Below are 23,639 nucleotides of genomic sequence, written 5' to 3'. Positions count from 1 at the left end.
CGCTGTTTGAAATATCGATACTTTTTTATAAAGTCAGTTTCAGTGTCTCAAACTCGATTACAATATCATTGTGAGAGAGAAGCACAGGCGAAGGGAAGTTGTGTAGGGCAGTCTTCGTTTTGTTGTAAATTGAAACATTCTGACTGTTGGTATGTATCATGAGTAATTCTGGTAGAAACGTATTTTTCATATTGATTTCATTGGAACTGTCCAGATATCCTTTCTTAAATCTCTTATTCTCATTTGCCTTTGGTTGAGTCTATCAACTCAAGTATCAGTGTCAATCACTCGAACTACCAGCCCACACTCCACATACAACTTGACAAAATATAAGTGTGTGAGTGGGCTGCGCAGTTTACTTGTTGGCAATTGCTCATCGTTTTCAGACTATTCTGTCCTTCTTATGTGTAAAGAAATTGATATACTGGACATTATGCTTAGAACCGGTAGTCATACATTTTGAAGTACTAGAATCTAAATCTAAGTAGATTCTAGTAGTGTATATGGCTAGATCTATTGGGCCGAAGGGGTGAGAATAGAAATACGATCGACCTCTCACCCCGTGTGAGACTTGCCACCGTAGGCTATTCTCAGGCACTACTTGGATATGGTGGTCCCGACTTGTGAAGATCTAGATCTAGATCTACTGAAATAACGATACTGATTTAAATAGTCGGTATCAATGTTTTATGTTTTATCAGTAGCCTAGATCTAAATCTAGCCTACAAAATGAGCAGTAAAATTTCACTTGTTTTTCACAAGGCACATGGGGTTCCCCCCCCCCCCCCCCCCCCCCCGACCTAAAAAAACCCATGGGGCTGGGGTGTTTCAGGACAGGGGGGCATGCCCCCCTGAATTTGACCATGATTATGATTCGATGTTTTGCAATTAGGTTTGAAAGTCCATCTCTCCATATCGGCACGCGAATCAAAAGTAATCGTTTAGACTTAGAACCAGAAGTAATCGTCGTTGGTGTCAATACTAGATTCTAGATTTTCCCTGTCACAAAAGTCGGGACCACCATATCCAAGTAGTGCCCTATTCTCACCCGGTGTGAAACAAGACCTGTTTTTCCTAATTTCGGAATACTTTCTATCGATGTGGATGATCAAATGGATAAAGGCAAAGAAAAGACAAATTTTATCGACTACAAAGATGCTATGATGGCTATTTCACTTTTTGAATCGAGCCGAACTACGGGGGTCGCCATTTTGTTTTGCCTGGAAGTTCTCGAAAGATCTACTCCTCCCCTCTTCTCTCTCTCTGTCTCTTTCTGAATGCTGTTTATCATCTGTGTGGACGATCAAATTGACCAAAACAAAGTTAAAAAATGATGTTAAAACACAAAAGTAAATTAATTTGGTCGTCTACAAAAAGATGGTACGGCTATTTAACTTTTCGAATCGAGCCGAACTACGCGGGTCGCCATTTTGTTTTGCCCGGAAGTTCTTGCGCTACTCCTCTCTCTCTCTTTCTCCACTGCCCACAGACAAAATTGTACGCTTTTAGTAGGCTAACAGTAGTAACGAAACGTTTGTTCACGGCACAGAATTCTACAATTGGTATTTTTTTACTTTCCCTCCCGTCTCACACTCAGCTACCAGTTGTCCATTTTCTACTAAATATTGATGCGCTGAACACGAATATCAACTTCATTTCCATCGCAATTTAATAGTTTTTGAAATATTTGATTGTTTTTAACCGAGATAGACATGCTTTGGACCAATCGGGGGGTTCCAGGGGGGCCTGCCCCACTGGGGTAAAAGAAAATCTGGGGGGTTACAGGGGGGTTTTTACCCATAATTTTATATTTTACAGTCAGATTTGAAATTGTCTTGAAAATAATTGATTTGCGACAGTTTTAGTGGCTTTATGTGTGATCTGCAGCAAACAGTACAGCAGTTTGACCCCTGAAACAGTGCATCTGTGTGCGGGAGTGAAAGTAAAAATTTACCCTACAATTTTTCTGTTATCACAGTGTAGAATTCTGTAGTTTAAGGTGAGCGCAAAATTGGTTGGCCTAGATCTAGGCTATATAACGGTGAACGCGCACCGGGTGAGAATAGCCAAAAGACTCGCCTGCACTATTCTCACCCGGGGTGAGAATAGAGGTGGCCATCCAGACCCGGTTACCGGGAACAAAGTCACGAAGTATACAGACCCAGTAGGTGAACTCTTTTGTGATTTCGGGAAGTTTCAGCCCTCAGACCCGGTAGAAATCTTTTGTGTGTGTGTGAGAGAGAGAGGGGGGGGGTGCTAGCGAAATGTATATAAGACATTCCCCAGTTGGCAGGAGGGAACGAGAGAAAGATAGAGTGGGAAAGTGTCTATGTTATATCATGCTTAATCTAACTCTCGCTCTCGGAAGTTCTGTGACTGTTGGCTGAATAGACAGCGCGTCTGCGTTTGAAGTCATGCAATGATTTTAGGAGCGGTTCGATCCCGGTCCCTGACAGTTTTTTGTTTTTGGAAGAGGCTAGCCGTACTTAATGACAATGACGGCTAGATCTAGACTGGCAGTCTAGCCGTACTAAGTTAAGTACAGCTAGACAGCAGGGCTAGCCGTACATATTCTTAATGTGATGGCTAGACTGACCATAAAGAAAAGGTAGTGTCAATTGCCACCGAGTGACGCGGTGTCAAGTCTCAAAACAACATTATCTTTAGCAATACATAATGATAATGTGTGTCTAATGGGTCAATTTGTTCTCAACTAATTGGACAAGCATCTAGTCTAGAGCTACGGTACCAACTTGGCGTGTTTTCAATTAGACGTAGGCCTAGATCTAGGCATATAGGCTAGCCGCCTTAGCCTACACTTTGGTGTAGAACCAACACAGGCAATTCTAGAAGTAGAAGGTCACTAAACGCACACAAACTCAGGCAGAAATTCACGTTATATCGGGGAACATAAATCGGGGGATGGGGGGTCAGGAAAAGACATACACACACACACACACACACACACACAGAGGGACAGAGAGGCGAACGCACAACACCGAGCACTCGAGCACAATAAGCTAGATCAAACCCACCAACGCAAAAGAGCTCCAATTTACTCGGTGGCAATTGACACTGCCTAAAAAAAAATAGGCCTACTGAATTGTAAATATAAATTTTTAGTTTGCAGTACCTAAAGTATTTGTATTTGAGACGAAACCAGGTGCCTTAATGACAGTGCATGTATTTTAAACCTCATGTTTTCTAATGTTAATAGGGCCTAAGATAAGTAAGGCTAGACTGTCAGGCTAGCCGTACTTAATATTGATGGCTGAATTGTAAATGAAATTTTTAGTTTGCAATGCCTAAAGCATTTGTATTTCAGACAAAACCAAAAGGTGCCTTACTGACTTGCATGTATTTGAACCTGAATAATTACTAGATCTAGATCTAATGAGACCTGTGTACTTAACAGGTTTGAGTCGATAGGGCCAAACCTAGATCTAAGTACGGCTAGATCAAGATTAGGCCTGTTGTCTGTAAAGAGGCTATGGGGCCTAAATAAATTTTGACTCTCCGAATGCCAAATGGTTTCCGTTCTCGAGATTTGTTGATAATAATTGAGAATTGAGTGACCCGTGAGTGTACTTGTGTGTGTGTGTGTGTGTAGGCCTAAGGTGTGAACGGGGGGTGGGGGGGGGTGGAGGGATATTTTTCGAAGTGACTTTTCGGACTCGAGTCCGAAAAGAGAAAAATTATATTCAGCATGATGTCCGTTCTGACTTCCAACCTTTGTTCCTAAAGTTGACAGCATGTATGAACGTTTTTTCGATTATAATGATAACAGTCGAGACAAGCTTAATTATCTTTTACATCTTGTATAAGTATACTTACGACCTTAGAGCATGCATCAAAATAACATTGAGTGTGTATCTATAGCTTACTTGTTTATATTGCTGCTCATTTATATTATGCATGTGATTGTAAGCTTACGTGTGTGTGTGTGCACGTGGTGAAACACCAAACCAATGTGCCAGGATCTGGACAAATAAAGATGTATCTTATCTTATCCAGTTACTTGATCTAGATCTATCTGAACTGGCCCTCCCTGCATCATTGGTATGAACAGAACAACTATGTTGAGCTGACCTTGCCGAGGAGCAGAGTTAATTTATGTCGACCAATGGGATTGCGCGTAGCGATATCACACTCTCGGCTTGCAGGGGGAAGAGATGTTGGGAAGAGACCACAGCTGTCGGTTTTCTGCGATGTGATTAAAAAGAATAATTTTTTTAAAACTATTACACACAACAAAATGAAATTAAACATGTGGAAAGACAAACAATGTGTGCACAAGTGCCATGCACCATTGCTGAATTCTTAATTTGCATGAAGCCTCAGTTGTAGTTCAAAAAGTACAAAAAATATGGACTGACAGTGACACGACACTTTAAAAAAGAATGTGTGTCTCAGTGGGGATTATGATAAAGACACTTTTTAGTTTTAGTCAATACTTCTGTGAAGAAATGAACATCTAGGAATAGCACATTGCTGTTTTGAGGACACAAAACCCGCTTGAATGGATGATTGTTGTCAAAGGAATGCATTGATGAAAGTACAAAGTACATCATGTACTACATGTGTATGTATCTTGAAGGAATATGTGTGTATTTCATAATATTGTGTGTGTGTTTATCTGACGACGTTTCTCAACGAGTGTAATTTTTAAGCGTAGGCATTTTTGCTTATGCGGATATCAGGTTTTTGAACCTGTCATTACTTTCACCCATGGTTTCGAATTTTATTAAGACCAAAAAATATTTCAAACACTTCATTTACAACGAATATAAAGTCAATTATTCCGCATCCCTGACGCTGTCGAAAGATTATTCAGTTTTTCACTCACCCTTCCGTCCCTTTTTCTCTAATAATAATATTTTCATTCTCTGAAATTTCTTAAATGAGAAACAGAACTAAGATAGATGGTTGGGAATATTTGTGAGGCATCATGGTGAGTTCAAGCGCTCGTCAAAATAATGAAATCATAGAAAATGGCAATTTTCTGTCTGTTCAAATTTTTGTTTTCTGGCTAATTGTCTTTTTTATGCTCTGGTAAAAAAACATATTACTGGAAAACGTTGATTAAAGGCACAAAAAAAGTGTAAATTTTTAGTTTCCAAGGACTCTCAGGCTTTGGAAGTCACCAAACTTTCACGGCCATTTTCTTGGTAATTGTACCTCTGAAACCAGGCGACCTCCGCCTCATTCAATTTGTGGCTTCTATTCAAGATAGATGGCTATTTTTTCTTCGAAAGGTAAACCTTCATATTCCCAAAAATTGACGGGCGCCTGATTCCACCATGTCGTGATACATAATTTGTATTCAGTAGTCATCAATGCAAGTTGAAAACTGTCTAAGATTATCAGGAATGAAACAGGCCCTAAGCACTGTACAATCATTAAAAGTAGACATTACGCACACATACACACAAAAACAAATTCTATGAAGCGAATATAATTGTGATATTTATGGTCTAAAAATGTGGGTTTTAAAAGACTTTGTAATTTCTATTTCTCTCAGTTTTTATGGGAAAGTGTTCCACGTTTCAGGGTCAGCAAATGCAAAAGATTTCTCGTCATATACACATGACTTGGACTTAAATTTGGATATTATATATTCTTTAAATCTAGACTAAATTCTTTGCTTGTTCCAAGTCCAGAACTATAAATGAATCCCACTTCATTTTAATTCAGTTGTTTTACCACTTTATTGATTAATCAAATATATATTTTCTTATCTTTTCAGGAAAGCGGAAATAAAGAACTGCCATCATGAGTGACATGAGCGACTTAGACAGGTATGCTTTTGCACTGCACTGAATGCTTTCACTTTGGCATGTCGCCATAGTTAATTTTTAATGTGAAAGAAACAAATGCCTCTGCACTACATATAAGTGAAGAGAGTTTTTCCTGCTGGCAGTGCTTCCGGTCTTCCACAATTTTCTGGTTATCTTGTTTGAAGACATGCTGCAGCAGACAAATCACAAAATCTATCTCGCTTCATATCAGCACATTCTGCATTGTCTCTTATTATACTACTTACAGCTTTTTACATGTGCTTGCAGTCACCTGGATATAAATCATATATTTGGTACAGAGTTACATTTTGTGTACAGTTGTGTAGTGATGAAGGGGGTTTTATTTGATGGAGTAAAGTTTTCTAAGTCTCTCTGTGTGACTTGAAAGTTGATTCACTACAACAATTGGTCAACAACGCAAAGTTAGAATATATAATATATAAAAATGTAGCAGATCAAAGTCTTATGTAAAATAAAGCAGACAGTGTCATGAGATTCCGCAGTTGAACATTCAGGAGGTTATAAGCTCAGAATACAGAGACAGTGAAATATTTGACTGAAGTGTTTCTTCTTCTTCTTCTTCTTCTTTTTCTTCTATCCTGTGGTTGGGGCAACTGTTGGGGCACCACTGCATTGGAAAACCAGCTCTCGCCATCTATTTTTGTCCTCTGCTCTCCTCAGATTGTCACCCATCGACTTTCCTGTCCAATCTGTAATGTTGTCCTCCCATCTCCTTCTCTGCCTTCCTCTCTTTCTCTTTCCTTGTACGGTTCCTTGCAGGATTGTTTTGGCAAGTCCTGTGGATCTTGTGACATGCCCATACCATTTTAGTTTTTGTCTCTTCACTGTGGTCAGTAGATCTTCATATTGTCCCACTGCGTTGGTGATTCTCTTTCGTACTTCAGCATTTGAAACGTGGTCTTTGTACGAGATGTCAAGGAGTCTGCAGTGTGTTTACTATATCTATTTTGGGAGCTGTCTTTTGTGATTAGATAAAACACTTGTGTTGACCTTTGGTTTTAATTTTCCGTTGGTTGTCTCTTAGAATTTAATTTTTTTGTGTGTGTTAGGATATTGTAAATAATTCACTCTTTTCTTTGTCTTCAGACAAATTGAGCAGCTACAGCGGTGTGAGGTTATCAAAGAAAGTGAGGTGAAGGCATTATGTGCCAAAGCCAGAGAAATCTTGGTAGAGGAAGGCAACGTGCAGGCAGTAGACGCTCCAGTCACAGTAAGTAGTGTTCTGTCGTGTTTGTGAACTTAGCCGAATGGTTATTTTAGTAAATGGAAAGGTGAAATGTCTTGCGTCTATGATCCTAGATACCTTGAATGAAAAAATATATCACAGGCCAGCCAGCTGTCCCAATTTTTTCTGGACTTCCCTGGATTCAGCAATCATGAATTTTTTTAGCCTTTGTCACACACCCAGGAACAGATGCAAGCAAAGACTTCAGTATTAAACAGCATATCGGAGTCTGTTGGATTGAGGATCCACCCCGGAAAGTCAAAGGTCCTAAGGACAGATGCACAATGAAAGGAGCAGGTCATAGTAGAAGGAAAGGCACTAGAAAACGTTGAATCCTTCTGCTATCTTAGGAGTATAATTGACAGAGAGGGAGGAACAGGTGCTGAAATAAAGTCCTGCATTAGAAAGACACAGGCTGCTTTCATATCTTTAGATATCTCACTTCGAACAAAGCTGTCCCACTTGATGTACTTGTGTTCATTGTTCATGTTGTAACGTAATCTGATGTCATAAAGTTGGGTTCCTCTGATTGAATTTTGAAAAGGTTATAATCTGAATTTTTACAAAGTAGGAGACTAAATTCATGTTAGTATTCCTTTGTGTAAACAAATCTTTTGTGAAATTTACTCAGGTACCGTGTTAATCCTTGTCTTTGACTTGGAGTCAGTATCAGTTTACTCAGTGACTCCGCCAGTGTGACTATCCACAATTTCATTTCTCCCTGCCCACCTATTGCTTTAGTCTATTGATGATGTTGGAAGTCTGTGGGTCATCTGGCTTGACCATTCTTTCGCACTAGATGGAGGTAAATCAGAGCTGTTTTTTGCTGTTTGTGGGAAGGCACGTCTTGTTGTTGAACTTTTCTTTCACTCAATTGCCTGTTTCTCTTCTCTTTTTTTTTTTTCCTGAACTCAGTTTAGCTAGCTATGATGTCAGTACGCTTCTCTGTATACATCATCAAAGCTAGGCATTGATGAATAGGCCATGTGCCTTTCTTTTCCAAGTTAGAAAAATGTAAATCTGATCAATTTTTCCCCCACAGGTATTTTTTGGCTATTTACTTACTGCTTGGGTTAGCAGTTCTTTTTTGCTTATGCTTTTCAATTAGACTACTCTGAGATGCTTTTTGCTGAGGGTTTTCCCCACTACATATAGTCCTGGAAAAGTCTTTCAAAAATGGTTCAGATAGGTGTGAAGTCCCAGTCAGCATAGTTCTTTCAATGAATTATTGATTAGTGTAATGTAGGGAGAGGAGGGCCATCTGTCTTCTCATTGAACTAGTTCTGTATAACATGAAGTGCTTCTGTTTGGGGGGGGAAAAAATCCAGACTACCTATGAAATGGTAAATAACATTATGAGTTTACCCTGTTCAGTCCAAATTTGACTTGGGGGGGGGGGGGAAGTTGTTGGGTTTTAATTGTTATGTCACGTTTGAGTTTATGTTTTGTCATATAGATTACAGCCATTTTTTTTTTTTTCGTGTTGACTCACGTTCTGATTTCACTCTGTTGCAGGTATGTGGTGATATTCATGGGCAGTTCTATGACCTCAAAGAATTGTTCAAAGTTGGTGGCAAAGTTCCAGAGACAAACTATTTATTTATGGGTGACTTTGTAGACAGAGGATTTTACAGCGTGGAGACATTTTTGCTGCTGCTGGCCTTGAAAGTGAGTCTACCTCTGTGCACTTTTCATTCTTCTTTCCTAAAATTGCTGGTGGTTGGAAGGCACCCTCTGCAGGTCTCTATTTTTTGTCTTTCTTTCTTTCCCACTATTTTTTCTTACCATTTGTGACAAAAAGAAATGATTATCTTTTTCAGGAATTAACATTTTCGGGGCAGTGGAAAGCTCCTTTCATTCTTTGGGTTTTTTTTTAAGGGGATGTGTGGCTGGGAATCAGTGGCTAAAGAGGAATTATTGTGATTTTGTTAAGATAAGATAAGATACATCTTTATTGTCCAGATCATGGCACATTGGTTTGGTGTTCCACCACGAGTACACACACACACACGCGCGCGCGCACACACACACACACGTGCACACACAAGTAGGCTTACAATCACATGCATAATATAAATATGCAGCAATATAAACAATAATAATCGTAAGCTAGATACACACTCAATGTTATTTTGATGCATGCTCTAAGGTCGTAAGTACACTAAACAAGATGGTTAAGATGGAAGCATTTTGATAGATGATGGTAAAAATGACCTTCTGTATCTTTCTTTGTTAAAGATCAGAAGCATGGGTCTTTTACTTCTGACTGATGTTTTTATTTGAGGGAACAAGGGATGTTTGTTGTCTAAAAAGATGGAATTAATTTTCTTAGTGCAAGCTGTTATGTACAATTCATCCAAGAAGGGGAATGAGGATGATGAAATTTTACATGCTTTCCGTATTAATTTGTCGATTTAATTTTTCTTTATCTTGTTGTCTTGTGTTCCCGGCCCATGCTGTTATACAAAAATTGATCATACTTTCTATGGTTGAATGGTAGAACATGGACATCAATGTATTATCAATTTTTAAATACTTTAGCTTTCTTAGAAAAAATAGTCTTTTGTTCACTTTTTTATGCAGGAGAGAAGTGTGGACACGCCAGTTGAGTTTGTTGTCTATTGTAACACCCAAATACTTATAGTCTGACACTTGCTCGATGTTTTCACATTTCATTTTGAGTGGCTGCAGGGGTAGTGTTGTCAACTTTGTACAATCAAAATTGTCCAAGATGGACACCTGTTGTCAAAGAGAAAGTGGTTTTGTCTTAGACAGGTTGACATGTTTGACAGTATCATATTTTTAAAATAAAAGGGTGGGAAGAGTATTGGTGGTCTTTAGAGCAGGTTCTACTTAATTTTAAAAGTAAAAGCAGATAGTTGGAAGGTGCCTGTGGTAGATCTAGTTGCCTTTCTCTTTGTGATTTAAGTTATTGTGTATTAAGCGCATAAAGCATTGCATAAGTGGATATGCGCTATATGCAATCCGTTATTATTTTTTGTATCAATGTGCTTCTCATTACTCAGAAAAGGCGACCGTGTTCAACACTAACATTTTTTTTTTCTAACAACTCTTCAGGTACGCTATCCTGACCGTATCACACTGATCAGAGGCAACCACGAGAGCCGACAGATTACACAAGTGTACGGTTTTTACGATGAGTGTTTACGCAAATATGGCTCTATCACCGTGTGGCGCTACTGTACAGAGATCTTTGACTATCTCAGTCTTTCAGCAATTGTTGACGGCAAGGTGAGTATGGCAGAAATGTTTTTGGTGTAGTTAAAGCTGACTCAGGCGGGGGGCTCCTTTCCGTTCTGGCATGTTTTTGGCATTGGTGACTGTACCCTTTAAGCAATTATTACGACTTTATTGTCACTTTTCAGTAGGTCAAATATTCCAAGGAACAAAATGGTCATTGTGTATTCTTGGAGGGTGTCACTGGTTTACCTACTGGCCCAAAAAAAACTTTACCCACAGGAAAGTCTATAACTCTCCACCAAAGTGCACAGGTCACACAAAACTTGACTGGAAGCAAGGTGAACCATCCAGAAAGAGAAATATGTAACAAAAACAACAGTACCTTGGAGGCAGCCATGGTTACTCCGAAGATAGTTACTATTGAACAACATATTTTTATGGTTGAAACTTATATCGAAACGATTTCCCCTATGCAGACACAGTATCTCTTCTGTAAACGGTTTGGAATTTACACCAAAGACTGTAAGAAAATACCAAGTAAAGTAACAACACTTAAGTGGGTGGCTGACTTCAAGTCAATGGCTCTGTTGAAAATTTTAAAAGAGATCAAAATCTGGGGTCACCCACAGTGGGAGACCGATGGAGTCTGTGGGCAAAGAACCTAAAATGTCTATTCATCATTATAGTATTAAATTAACTATTGCTAGAGAATCTGTTCGTCCGGTGTTGAAGTATTATCTGATGTTACAACCCTACAAGGTCACGTACATAAAAGGCTCTGCAAATGGAAATTATCATAAATTTCGTCAAGTGCCTCAGAGTGTATCCTCCAAAACGGACGTCGCATGGAACATGTGCTCTAACTTCCTTCAAACTTGGAATTTTTATTTGTAAATTTGTCACAATAAATCCGGATGGTGATCAAGTACGTCTGTGAAATCTTGTCTTTCTATCTCTATTTTAACTTTTTATGGGTGTCTCTGTGTGCAACGTTTTTTTGGGGTCGCCTGGTACTTCTTACCTTTTCCCTCTGTTGTTTCTGTCTATCTGTCTTAACATTTTATCCTGTCCTAATTGCCTATTATTGTGTGGATGTGCACCTCTACTCCTGAAAATGTGATGATTATTTTCCGTTTCCACTTGCCTTGGTGCTCTATTGAGCACCCTCAAACATTGATCTGGCTAGTTGTTTTAGTGGGTTATTTTCTGTCCCAAAGATTCAGTATTCCCTTTTGCATTTTTTGTGTCTGTCTTGACTGTTTGGGGGGGGGAGGTTGTTAATCTGTGTAGAATTTTGTTATTCGTGACTTCTCCAACGGTAATTACTGTATGAGTGAGCATAGGATATACAGCAGAGTCTGCTTAAACCAAACTCTGTTTGACCACCAGATTTTCTTCGGTTCAGCCAGGTTTTTCTGTTTGGAGAGGTTGTTCTGATAAAGTAAAAAAAATTAGGGTGATATAATGTTTCTCTTCTCAAATAAGTTTTATTATGAAGTTACAAACATCTCTTTGACTTTGACCCGATGAAGGTATGTTATTAGCAAATTGTGAAAACTGGAGGCTTTTGTTTGATGTCTTTCGCAGATTTTCTGTGTGCACGGTGGCCTGTCTCCGTCCATCACATCCCTCGACCAGATCCGACAGATAGACAGAAAGCAAGAGGTGCCTCATGACGGGCCCATGTGTGACTTGCTCTGGTCGGATCCTGAAGGTTGGTTTTTGTTCTTGGATTATTTTGGGGTTGTTGGGGGGTTTTTTGGCGGGGGGGGGGGGGTCCTCTCCTTTTAAATTTTTAATTTTTTTTATTTGCATACAATTAAAACAGGAGTGTGTTGATGTGCTTCTTTCTTCAAGAAATTCATGTTCTGTGTGTTGGTTTTAACATTTCCTCTGGTAGGTTGTAGGGTTCTCATCTGGTCAATGGCTGCCGCTAGCTTAACTTATTTTGGTTTCTTTATCTTTGTGGCAATGCGACAAAATGAGTCACATTTTTCTCTCAGCTATTTCAAACACAATGGGAGAAATCTGGATTTACTCTGAACAGTGTGTTTGTGACCTCCTAATTGCAAGTGTCTAAAGAGACATAGCAATTGGACTCCCTGTTTTCATTCACTTTTAGTGCTCGCGCAAATCTTCTTATTTGATGTGTACACTGATATTGGCAAAATGCAGATTGTGTCTTATTTTATTGTGTTCCTACACATATGCGAATCGTACTGTTTCTATCAGGACTTTATTGGTCATCTGTAGACATGCGAAGCTAGGGTTATTATTTCAACATTATGTTATACTGGTTAGATTCCCACTGGTGGATGGATGACTGCTGCATCTTGTTAGCGGCATTATGTACAAAGAATTTGATTGTACTTGATTGTTATTTATTTTGTTTCTTTTTTTTTTTTTTTTTAATTTGCAGACATGCAAGGCTGGGGAGTGAGTCCTCGGGGAGCTGGCTTCCTGTTTGGCAGTGACGTGGTCAACACTTTCTGTCAGGAGAACGAGGTGGATCTGATCTGCCGGGCTCACCAGCTGGTCATGGAGGGCTACAAATGGCACTTTGGGGAGATGGTGCTCACCGTCTGGTCTGCGCCCAACTACTGCTACAGGTCAGCAAATTTTTTTATTTTTTAATTTTTTTCTTGCCCATACGTATCGAAATGACCTCATCTGATAAGTGTAATGTTTTGTATGTGATGTGTTTACTATGGTCAACACAAGGTTCTAATAAGGTTAGTTTTGTAGATGGTAGACTGTCTGTGCATTGCTACTTTTGATAGTTACTATTCACTCTCTACAAGGTACTGTCCGAGATTTTTCATGTGAAAGGGAGATTCAGGTTAGTTGCCAGAATCGTATTGAGAACATCACAATGATATCTGGTCCACTAACAGAGATGACAATAGTATAGAGCTACAAGTGAACATGGGATATTTTGAGTAGTGTGGCTAAAGCTGTACTTACAGACAGATGGCTGATGCTTCGATAAACTAGGTTATGAATGATTGTTTAAAATAAGATTCACTCTACACCTCGACATAGAAAGCTAATAGCTATATAAACTTGCCATAGGTACATTTTGACCTGCGCTTATGACAAACTGTGCAAGACAATCGCCTGTAAACACGATCTGTTTTAACAACATTGTGTGGGTGGTTGGCGGGTGCTCTAGTGTAGTTTACTACTTCTTTCCTATCAAACGTCTATCATTTATATCTCTTCTTCTTTTTTCAGGTTGTCACTCTCTTGTAATACCTCTAATCTTTGGCATTTAAATGGCCATAGTTTGTTGCAAGTGCCACAAAACTCTTGCTATAAAACTAAAAGTTAGCTTTATATTATACTGTTCTAATTTCCCACCTGATCTTGTTCCTAGGGCTACTAAGAGTTCATCACCTTTCCTTTTATGAAGAATGTGAGAGGGACACACCTACACGCCCCTCCCCCCCCTCCCCTTCTTCCACATTCACAGTAATGATGGGAATGAATTGAATTGTTTCAGAGCATTTCTTAGACTCTCAGCCGCCATTTTTTGCTGAACTCGCTGGATTGCTATTTTAATTCAGCAGGTGGTTAGAGGGCACCACTGGTAGATCTTGCTTTTTTCTATTCCTCTGTTGTTTCTTTCCAGCTTTTTGCAGGCGCTGAATGGCTGTTATGGTGTCAAGGTGCTTTGTTTTTGCATATGAAACGTCTCTTTTTATACATTTTTTCTTAAAGTTATAGCTTAGGTATCGAGATGTCTTTCCAACGTACTGATCGGTTCCCTTCCGTTTTGTTTCCAGGTGTGGAAATGTTGCTGCTATCTTAGAGCTGGACGAGAATCTGAAACGAGACTTTACGATATTTGAAGCTGCTCCCCAGGTAAGATTTTTTTCTCGGGGATTGGTACTCTGTTTCTCTAGTGTCCATATGCTTTGGAAGGTTGATTTTAAATGGCATTGCTGTTAATTTATGTAGGGAATTATTTTGTAGATGCCTCTGAACATTTTTTTTCCAAATGATGTGATTTAGTCACATGCTTAAGGTGTGGGGGGTGGTGAGATGTCTTTTATGGTGTTTTTATTTGAGGCATAGGTACGGTATTTTAAATTTTAATGTGCTTGTGCTGTTAGCTTTTTTTTTTTTATATACTTTAAAATCTTAAAATCAAAGCACTTCACTTAACTAATATACATTTTTGTGTGTTTTCTCCTGTGACAGGAGTCTCGGGGTATACCGTCCAAGAAACCTCAACCAGACTACTTCCTCTAGCTCATTTGTTTCATTCTGCGGTACCTGTGTGAACGTTGCGACGGGAGGGGACAGCATCGCAGTAGTACCTGTTGTCTACGACCAACACGTCCAATGCAGCTCACGGAGATGTTGGGGGGTGGGGTGAAGGATCACATTAGAAGTGTGGCTTGGATGATGATATGACTTTTCTGACAAGGATTGGATGATGAGAATGATTTGACTTTTTTTTTTTTTACTATGATTGAGTGATGAAGATGACTCAGTTGACAAAGATTGTGTGACGATAAGACATTTTTGACAGTGATTGAATGATGAAGATGACTAGACCGTTGACAAGGATGTGGATAATGATTCTGAAGAAGAAATGACAGTTGGTAACAAGGTTAAGTGATGCTGAAAGTCTTTGAATGTAATATGAAAATATGTTGCAGCAGTAGCGGTGTGTGGCTGATGTGTCTTGAAAAAGAAAAGAGTGAGGAGGAATGGGTTGTGCTTTTAAAGATGAGTATTACAGATATTGCGTGTGTGCATGTGTGTGAGCCTGGGTATGTGAATATGTACAGATATTTGTGTGTGTGTGGCGCATATGTGTGAGTGCAACATCCTGCAGCTGACTTGAACCAAGATGCAAACACATGCTGTGGTCATTTATTCTCTGTCCTTTGATTGATGGTCCCTGCTTCCTTTCGTGTTTGTCAAATTCTCTGCTGGGTTAGGTTGGGGTTGTTGTTTTTTCTTCTTATTCTTCAGGAGAGTTTTCTGTTGGGGTGGGTGGCCATGGGGCCACCTCTTGCAGCACATAATTGTTCTCTGAGACAAGATGGAAAATGGCTCAGTACTAAGTGCAGATCCCCCATAGTTTTTATTCCAGCATTTGTAGATACATGATGAATGTTTATATTTTATATTATCACTGGCTTGGGTTTGTTTTGGGGGTTTTCTCAACCTGACTGGCTGAACTCCGGCAAAGTGGGGGGGGGGGGGGCAATATGTGGAAGTACAGAAGTGCAGTGATCTTGTTCAGTAGCATGTAAATTGTGTTCTGTTATTCACTGGTAGGTCCTTATCTTCTTTCCCTCTGTCATTTTTTTAGGCATTGTGGTGAAATCAGACATTCATGGAAATAACGATATTGAAGAAACAGGTATTTTTCTGTCCATTTGGCAATTTGTATCGATTTTATTATATAAAAAAATTTTTTTACTCAACACCTTTAAGGTTGTATATGTTTGTAATTATGTTAATGTATTTCTCTTCACTCTACCGAAAATAACGATGTTAGATTGAGCAAGAGGGACTGTTTGTAATGTAAATAAGTATATTCTGGTACTTTTTCATTATCTTGGTTGTTTCACATCCATATGATGGGTGGTTGGAGGGTGCTGCTGGTAGACTCTACTTTTTTTTTCTCTCCTTCTGTTCTCTCTGTTTGTCTGTAGTACTGTCGCAGGTGTGTGGAGGATGCCACTGGGAGGCTCTGCTTCTTTTCTTTTCCTCTGTTGGTTTCTGTCTATCTGTCTTGCCTTTTCCCTGTCTTAAATTACAGATATTGTGTCAGTGTGCTTCTCCCTGCTCCCACCAACGTGTTGGTCTTTTCCTATCACTGTACAACAGTTATTACGTTTATATATATGCTTCTGTTCTAACAAGCTGCCATGTGGAGTCTTTGACCTTGCAATTGGCTTTTTTGTTCCATATGAACAAGGTCTGTTGAAAGAAATGGCAACTTACTGACTTGTGGGATTTGTAAAAGACATGACCAAGTGAATGTGATGTGGCAACATCAAAAAATGTCTTTTTTGTTCTTTGAGAATCTGATCTGTAATGGTATGGATATCAGAGATGTTTTCTGCCAAGAATAAAGGTTGATGATTGAACTCTTTTTGTGTGCAATTGCCCGTTTTGTTCTAGATGTGAAATGTTGTGAAGGTTCCAACAGTTTTAAGCGAGTCTGGTTTGCTTCTGTGCTTGTTTCGGTTTGGATATTGCATGATTTAGTGGTTGTTATGTTTGAAGGGGGCTGGACTCATATAAGCATTGCCACCTTGAAATAATGACTTCTTGATTTCCTTCTACGTTTTGGTAGCTGGCAAGTGTTCTGCTGGGGGTGTGGGTTGGTCATGGTAGAATCTACTTTTCTTTCTCTTTGTTTCTCACTTCTCACTAAATGACTGTTATAGTAAATATGTGCTTTTCTTTACTTTACTATTGTTGATGGTTGTCACTGTGTGTGGTGTCTGTTCATTCTTTTTTTCTTTTTTTTTTTGTTTCGTCTCATTTTATTCAATTGGTCTCTGTGGTGTAGCAGTTAGGCTCTTCTCTGTTTCTCAATAATTTGAGTTCGATTTCTGAGTGGAAAATTTTTTTTTAACTAGTATCTCTGTCTGTTGTGATGTTGTATCCAACTCAGTCCAGGTTGGTCGTGACATCCATGATTGAATTAGCCTGCCTCCAAAAGTCTAAATTGTGTCGATGGGGGGTGTGAAACACAATTTATTTTTCACTTTCCTGGTGCTTTATGTTAAATTTTGTGTGTCGATGCATTTCTCTTCTCTATCAAACTCTCAGAAATTTTATTATGTTTCTCTTCAGTTGCCCTATCTTAAGTTTAAAATTTGACTGTCAGTTTAACCACAGTGTCTGAGGTGTGTAAAGATTAGGCTCTTCCCCTTTCACGCAGAAGACGTGAGTTCAACTCTCTCTCTCTCTGGGGAAGTATTTCATTGGGCCTATACCATCATATTTTCTATGAGATTATTGCCTTTGTTGTTTTTCACATGTAATCTTGGACCATACATTTGGGGAAAACTTTGTTAAATTGACCATTTGATAGAGCAGAAATGCTAAGGAATGTTATACGTATCAGTGAGGGATGAGTCTTATTATTATGTTGTAGCCCTCCCACTTTCTGTTCAAGCTTTATGACATCAGTTCTGTTTTTATTTATAGTGCATGTACCTTTACTTTAATAATTTGTTTGGAGACCACAATTGGAAAAATATTCGTCTTCTCACTTTCAAGTGAGTGGTTTGAGGGCGCCACTGGTAGATACTACTTCTGTACTTCCACTCTGTCATTTCTGTTGTCTTACTTTTTCCTAGCACTAAATGACCATTATTGTGTCGATGTGCTTCTTTTTACGCAAACAATCACTTTTAAGTTTAGAGAAAATGAAGTTAAAGAGTTCACACTTGCTGTTTGGATGGTGCCTCTAATAGTAATTGCCCGTACTTCCATTCTTTCCCTCTAACGCTCCTGTCTTTCTATCTTGCCCTACTCTTTGGCTGCACTAAATGACTTTTATTGTGTGGATGTGCTTCTCTTTGCTCTTATCATTTAAGTTAAAAAGACACAGTACTTTGATTGTTTCAATTATGTTTTAAACCTTTTGAAAATTGTCCCCATCTCATGCTTTCACTGGAAAAATAAAGGGCAGAAGATGCAGAGGAAGACCTAGAATAAGTCACTAAGAGAACTTGAATTAGGAAAAAAACCAAGATGATGCTGTATTTTGAAAGCATCAGGGCAAAGAAATGAAGGGTAGATCATGGTCGCCAATGTTTGTTTCAAATCTGGTGCTGTAAGAACTAAGAACAAGAAGAACCTATGTTCAAACCTATAGTACAGTTTGGGGCTGGTACAGTTGAAATTGTCCAAGGCAGCCAGCCGTAGTCGAGAAAAGTAGTTGTCCAGACAAGTGAATGCCTTGGAGAATCTCATAAAATAGAAGAAAAAAACACACAGTTGGAAGTCTTTGTCAGAGGTGGTCGTTTGTACAAGTGATTGTTTTGGACAGGTGGCAGTAAGAGCAGGTTCGGTTGGACAATACTATTTGGGAGTAATGAGTGGGAATAGAGAGATAATGCTGAATGCAGCAATTTAATTCTTTCTAGTCTCTGAATGATTGTTTTTTCAATGTGGTGATCTTCAGTAATGAATTTCATCAGACAACCATGACGGGGAAGAAATGTAACTTACATTACAATGTTTTCAGTCGTCGCTTGTTAATGCATTACTTTCCTACATGTACACAATCATGTGTTATCTATCAGATTTTTTGTGAGCAAAATGTTTCGATGGTGTTATTGGCATGCTCTAACTGTGGAACTGGTTTCTTGAAAATTTTTCTAAATGGAAAAAAAAAATTTTAATTTTTACTCTTCAGATTAAACGGTGTGAGAAGACAAAAGTTGGCCTATAACACTCATTTAGGACCCTCACATCAACCCCAGAAATAGCTTTAGTTTTTTTAAAAAAGGTTTCTTCCAGTTACACCGTTGTTAGAGAATGGCACAGTAATGCTCTTGTATTACATGGTTACTCCCCCTGTGTCTTAACAGAATAAGAGTGGCTGCATTTACTGTGGTCTCAATTTCACATACAGTATAGCACGCATATAGCAAAATACATAGCAGATTTTCAGGTTCAAGATATATTCATATACGTGTATATTCTTTGCATTTAAAAAATACAAGAAGTTTGTACAAAGCGAAAAGATTAGCGCGGCCCCTCGATTTTGCAACATGCGTGCTAGGCTGTAGATTGTTTATAAGCAGATTTTTCATTGATGGAAACCTGAGCTTTTTCACCTTGTCTCCGTAAAATATTTTTTGTCTCTTGTTCTGACATGTATCCTCTGGAATTCCATTCTATCCTGAACAGGGTAACAACTTGGGTGAAACCATCTACAACAGAAATGTTACCTTTATTTATTTGTATGTCCAACCCAGTGCTTGTCGACTTTTTTGTAGCCACCATCCATGTTTGCCACCTTTAAGAGACTAAACTTTCTGTACTGCCCACTTATATGTACACTCATACACTCAACGCTTTCCTTTTTTTTATTTTATTTTTTTTATAGTAGAGGGTTTTAGTACGGCGCTCGCAACTGCATGAGGTCATATGAGCGCCAAGGGGTGGGTGTCAACAGAGAAGTCTTTGCAGGGAATCAGACTTAGACTGCTCACCTCTCTAGCTTCACCAGCACAAGGTCTGCTTCGACTATCAAGGCACCCCAAAATAGCAGGTCACAAGAGAGTGACAAACAAACAAAAGAAGTAGAGGAAAATGGCAATAGTAAGGATCAGGAAAGAAAAAGCAGCAGTTCCCTGTTGTAGATCAAGCACAGTTATGAGTGTGACATGAGTCAGCCCATTTACAATTCTACTATGCTTGAACGAGAAATGTCCCCCCTTTGGGAATGGCCTAAAGACACTTCAGTCAGTGGCACTGCCCCGGGGGTAACGCTGTCTGAGATGGTCTCACATTGTTGAGGAGAAAAGTGGCTGTCTTGCACAGTGTCATTATAATGTTTAAAAATTACAAAAGGGAGGAAATGGGAAGTTGCCATTTGTACAGGTGATTGTTTTATACATCATGTGGCCGTTCAGACTGTATTTCCATTCAAGGCAGTAAATAAAAGTCTACTTGCCAATACCGTGGGTGATATGTAGACGTGTTAAATATACCTACATTTTCAAAAAAATTTCACTTTTACAGTTTTACAGTGTGTATTAACTGCTCCGTGTAGTAAGATTCCTACTTGCGTCACTTTCAAAATAGCATGTGGCGGAGTCACAAAATAGTGGATGTGACTGATGTCAGTTGCTTAGCGGTTAGGCTGTGCCATCTCATGCTGAAGATGAGAGGGGGGGGGGGGGGGGTGTCAACTCAAGTATCTCCATCTAAATGGTGGATATGACCGATGTCAGTTGTCTAGAGGTTAGGTTCTTTGCCATCTCACGCTGAAGATGAGATTGGGGGGGGGGGGGGGGTTGTCAAGTATCTTTGTCTTTCTGCTGGGACTTCATGTTGCTCTCACTTTGGGTAAGCTTTGGCAGGCATGGCCAGAGTAGGGCGCCTCCCTCCTAAATTGACAAAATTTTGTTGATGGCAGTACAAAATGGTTACAATTACAATACATTATATTTTTTACAGCGTGTGTGTCGTGTAAAGTTATGGAATGTTTTTTTCAAGAAATGCCCGTGAGTTTGTGAGATATTTGAGAAATTTTGAGATTTTTTTTTTTTTGCTCAGAGTTCATTATAAACAGCTGCTATTCAGTTTGTATAATAATAAATTATTCAGTTGGCTATGCAGTATTATTATTTATGACTGTGCTCTGATGTTAGTGGGATCAATATTTAATTGCAATGTCCTTATTTTATGTTGAGATGACACAATTGCGTATCTTTCAGCTTGCACGAGAACTTTACGATCAAATTGATCAAAGTCAGAGCTATAAAAAAATTGCACAGGCCCCTTAAATTTAGGCTAAATTGAATATTCTGATTTTCTTTTAAAAAGTGAGGTTATTCAAATCATTTTCTGATGTTCTGATTGTTCTAAGGAAATTTTGGTCATTGGAATAATTTTTTATCACTGTTCATGTTTTGATTTTCCAAAGATATTGTAGTTGCTCTAATCTTTTGCAGAATGTGGAAGCATTACACTCGCATTGAAAATGAAGGTCTGACTTTAAAATCATAATTGTTCATTGCTTTGCCCGTCTAGGATTTTTCAATCAATTGGCATTTTGTTTTGTTTGGGTGGGTTTTTTTACTGTGATGATACAAGAATTGTTTTATGCAGCATGGTGGTATTTTAGGGTGGGAGAGCAGAGAGAAACTATAATTATATATATATATACATGTTTGTATTTTGTTGCATGACAATGGTCAAGTTAGTTGATTTATTTGGGTTCTTAAAGTGTAAAGTACCACAATATTTTGTTTGTTTCTGTCTTCTTTTTTTTCCAACTTCTCTTTATTTGCTACTAGGATACATCATGTTTGGGTTTTTTTCCGGGGGTTTAGTTTTTGGGGTTTTTTTATTGTTGGTTTTTTGTTTGGATGGGAGGGTTATTGCTTGGGTTTTTTGTTTTTAGACTGGATGTTTGGTTCTTCCATTGTTCTTATGCTTTGAAGCTTTATTGCAAAGGGCATTGTCGTCAATTTATGTTACGAATATCCTTGTACATTTTTGTTAAAATTATGATTTAGTTGATTATATTCCTTCATTTTGATTTCCTTATTTTGTGTCTAGAGTGGAAGTATGACAGTTCAGCTTACTTTTGTTAGCTTTTTTTTTTTTTTTTAAATTAAATCGAACCACGAATATGAAATTAAATAATTTGTACATACGAGTCAATTGATATTAAAAGTATAATTGTCCCAAATGAATTGTTTTGATTTGTATTGGGGTTTTTTCTGTTAATGAATTGTTGTGCGTTTGGTGCCAAGTGTCTTTCCCGTGATCAGGTCCTTACTTAGGCCGCGTGTCCACCAAACCAGAAACCAACCTGCCGTTTGTTGTCTGTCTCTTGGGAAGTCAGTAGTTGAAATGGAGCACCGGTTTTTACCTTGGAAATCGGTAAAAATTCCGTTTGGCTTGAGTAGTTGGTGATTGGCAGGTGCTATGGTGTGGTTTGCTTCTTATTTCCTATCAAACATCTATCGTCTTTATCTCCCCTTCTCTTGTTTTATATTTGTTACTCTCTTGTAACAGCTCAAATCTTCTGGCGCTCATTTGACCATATGCAGTTGTGAGCGCCCGTAAAACCTCTATTAAAACTAACGTTTGGTTGTGTCTACCAAAACGACACGACACCTCCTTACAAGATGTATAGGTTGGAATGCTGCTTAGAGCTTCGAGTGGATAGAGCCAATGATATTTATTTCAGATGTCTTCTGTGCAGATGTAACAAAATAATGCTTACGCAGATCTTGCATTGTAAAAGTTTGTGTCCCTCCCTTCCATTCTAAGCTCTTCTTGGGGGGTGCTTTGGTGTGGTTCGCTCCTCCTTTCCTTTCAAACATCAATCGTCCTTATCTCTCCTGTTTTTTGTATGTTACTGTCAAGTAACACCTCTCATCTTCAGCATTTACTTATATGACCTATTGTGTCGCAAGTGCCGTAAAACTCAAACCGAAACTGAACTGAGATCCTCTAAATTTTTACGGGTGAGAACCCAACATGGGTCACTCTGTTATCTCAGTCGGTATCATGCTGGACTACAGAGCGGATGGCCCTGGTTAGAATCCTAAACTGGGCGTTGTTGAACTTGGATCGCTTTATGGGAGTTTTCAAGGTTCTCAACCAGTTTGGCTCGGTACTGTCGGATCCAAAATTAAAATTCTAAGGTCCCGTCTCTTAAATAACCTAATAGTGTTGAAACACTTTTTTTAAAATCCACTCTGTAATATTTGTTCTTTGAGGCGCAGAGATGATTTATATTTATAGAAAAAGAAATACAGTATACTCCAGTGAGGTCAATCAAGGAGTAGGTCAGTTTCTTTTAATCTAGTTGTATGTGTGCGATGACAGATGAGGTTATGTAATACATGTATATATAAACACATCTATGTTAATGCATGTGTGTACGAAACGTACAACATGTTTGTGGGTGGTTGGCGGATGTTCTGGTGTGGTTTGCTTCTTCTTTCCTATCATTTTTATCAAACATCTATCGTCTTTTTATCTCCTCTCCTTTTTTGTGTTTGTTACTCTCTTGTAACACCTCTAATCTTCAGCGCTTATAGGACCTTATTGTGTTGCGAGTGCTGTAAAACACTTACTATAACAAATAGTACAAAAAGTTTTCTGTGTGCCGTTTTAAGTTTGCATTTTAGCTATATATACGATCACGAACAAGGTGTACAAGGATATCAAAAGTCTCCCTCCCTCCCTCTCTCTCTCTCTCTCTCTCTCTCTCTCTCTCTCTCTCTCTCTCTCTTTCTTTCTCTCTGTAACACACACTCATACACAAACTCACAAGTAGAATATTATACGCTTAAGTCATAGACATACGAAAACATAAATACGTGTGTACATCCACAATGTCATATGATATAAAGATATAATATACATGTATTATAATTAACACATCAGATACACACAGAAAGCTACAAAGAAGCCCAAAATACAATTGTAAAAATGGACAACGCCGATTATTTATTCATTGTTTAAAAAAATCACACACCAATAAGCCAATAAATATTTATGCATAGATATTGTGACATGAGTATTCAAGTAGAAAAGGCATAAATTGCTATTCGGATTCGCAGGTCACATTTCTTCGGTACCTGTCTCTAAACGTTTAAGCGTTAGTCAATCAGGATTAATATCTCATTTTGACCAAAAATAAACAAACATCTCTC

General features: G+C 38.6%; 1 protein-coding gene across 1 annotated transcript; it reads left to right on the top strand.

Annotated features, from left to right (window-relative positions):
- The first annotated feature begins 45 nt into the window (after positions 1-45).
- Positions 46-18,626, top strand: LOC101857600 (serine/threonine-protein phosphatase 4 catalytic subunit). The gene is made up of 9 exons (XM_005108435.3): positions 46-149; positions 5,747-5,798; positions 6,906-7,029; positions 8,560-8,712; positions 10,123-10,296; positions 11,833-11,959; positions 12,665-12,854; positions 14,031-14,109; positions 14,449-18,626. Exons 2-9 carry the CDS (start codon positions 5,773-5,775, stop codon positions 14,497-14,499), a joined length of 924 nt encoding a protein of 307 aa, XP_005108492.1. The 5' UTR covers positions 46-149; positions 5,747-5,772; the 3' UTR covers positions 14,500-18,626.
- The last annotated feature ends 5,013 nt before the right edge of the window (positions 18,627-23,639 follow it).

Source organism: Aplysia californica, unplaced genomic scaffold, assembly GCF_000002075.1.
Source record: "Aplysia californica isolate F4 #8 unplaced genomic scaffold, AplCal3.0 scaffold00689, whole genome shotgun sequence".
NCBI classification, from domain to species: Eukaryota; Metazoa; Mollusca; class Gastropoda; order Aplysiida; family Aplysiidae; genus Aplysia; species Aplysia californica.
Note: the sequence above shows the minus strand (reverse complement) of the source record. Positions and strands in the feature narration are given on the sequence as shown.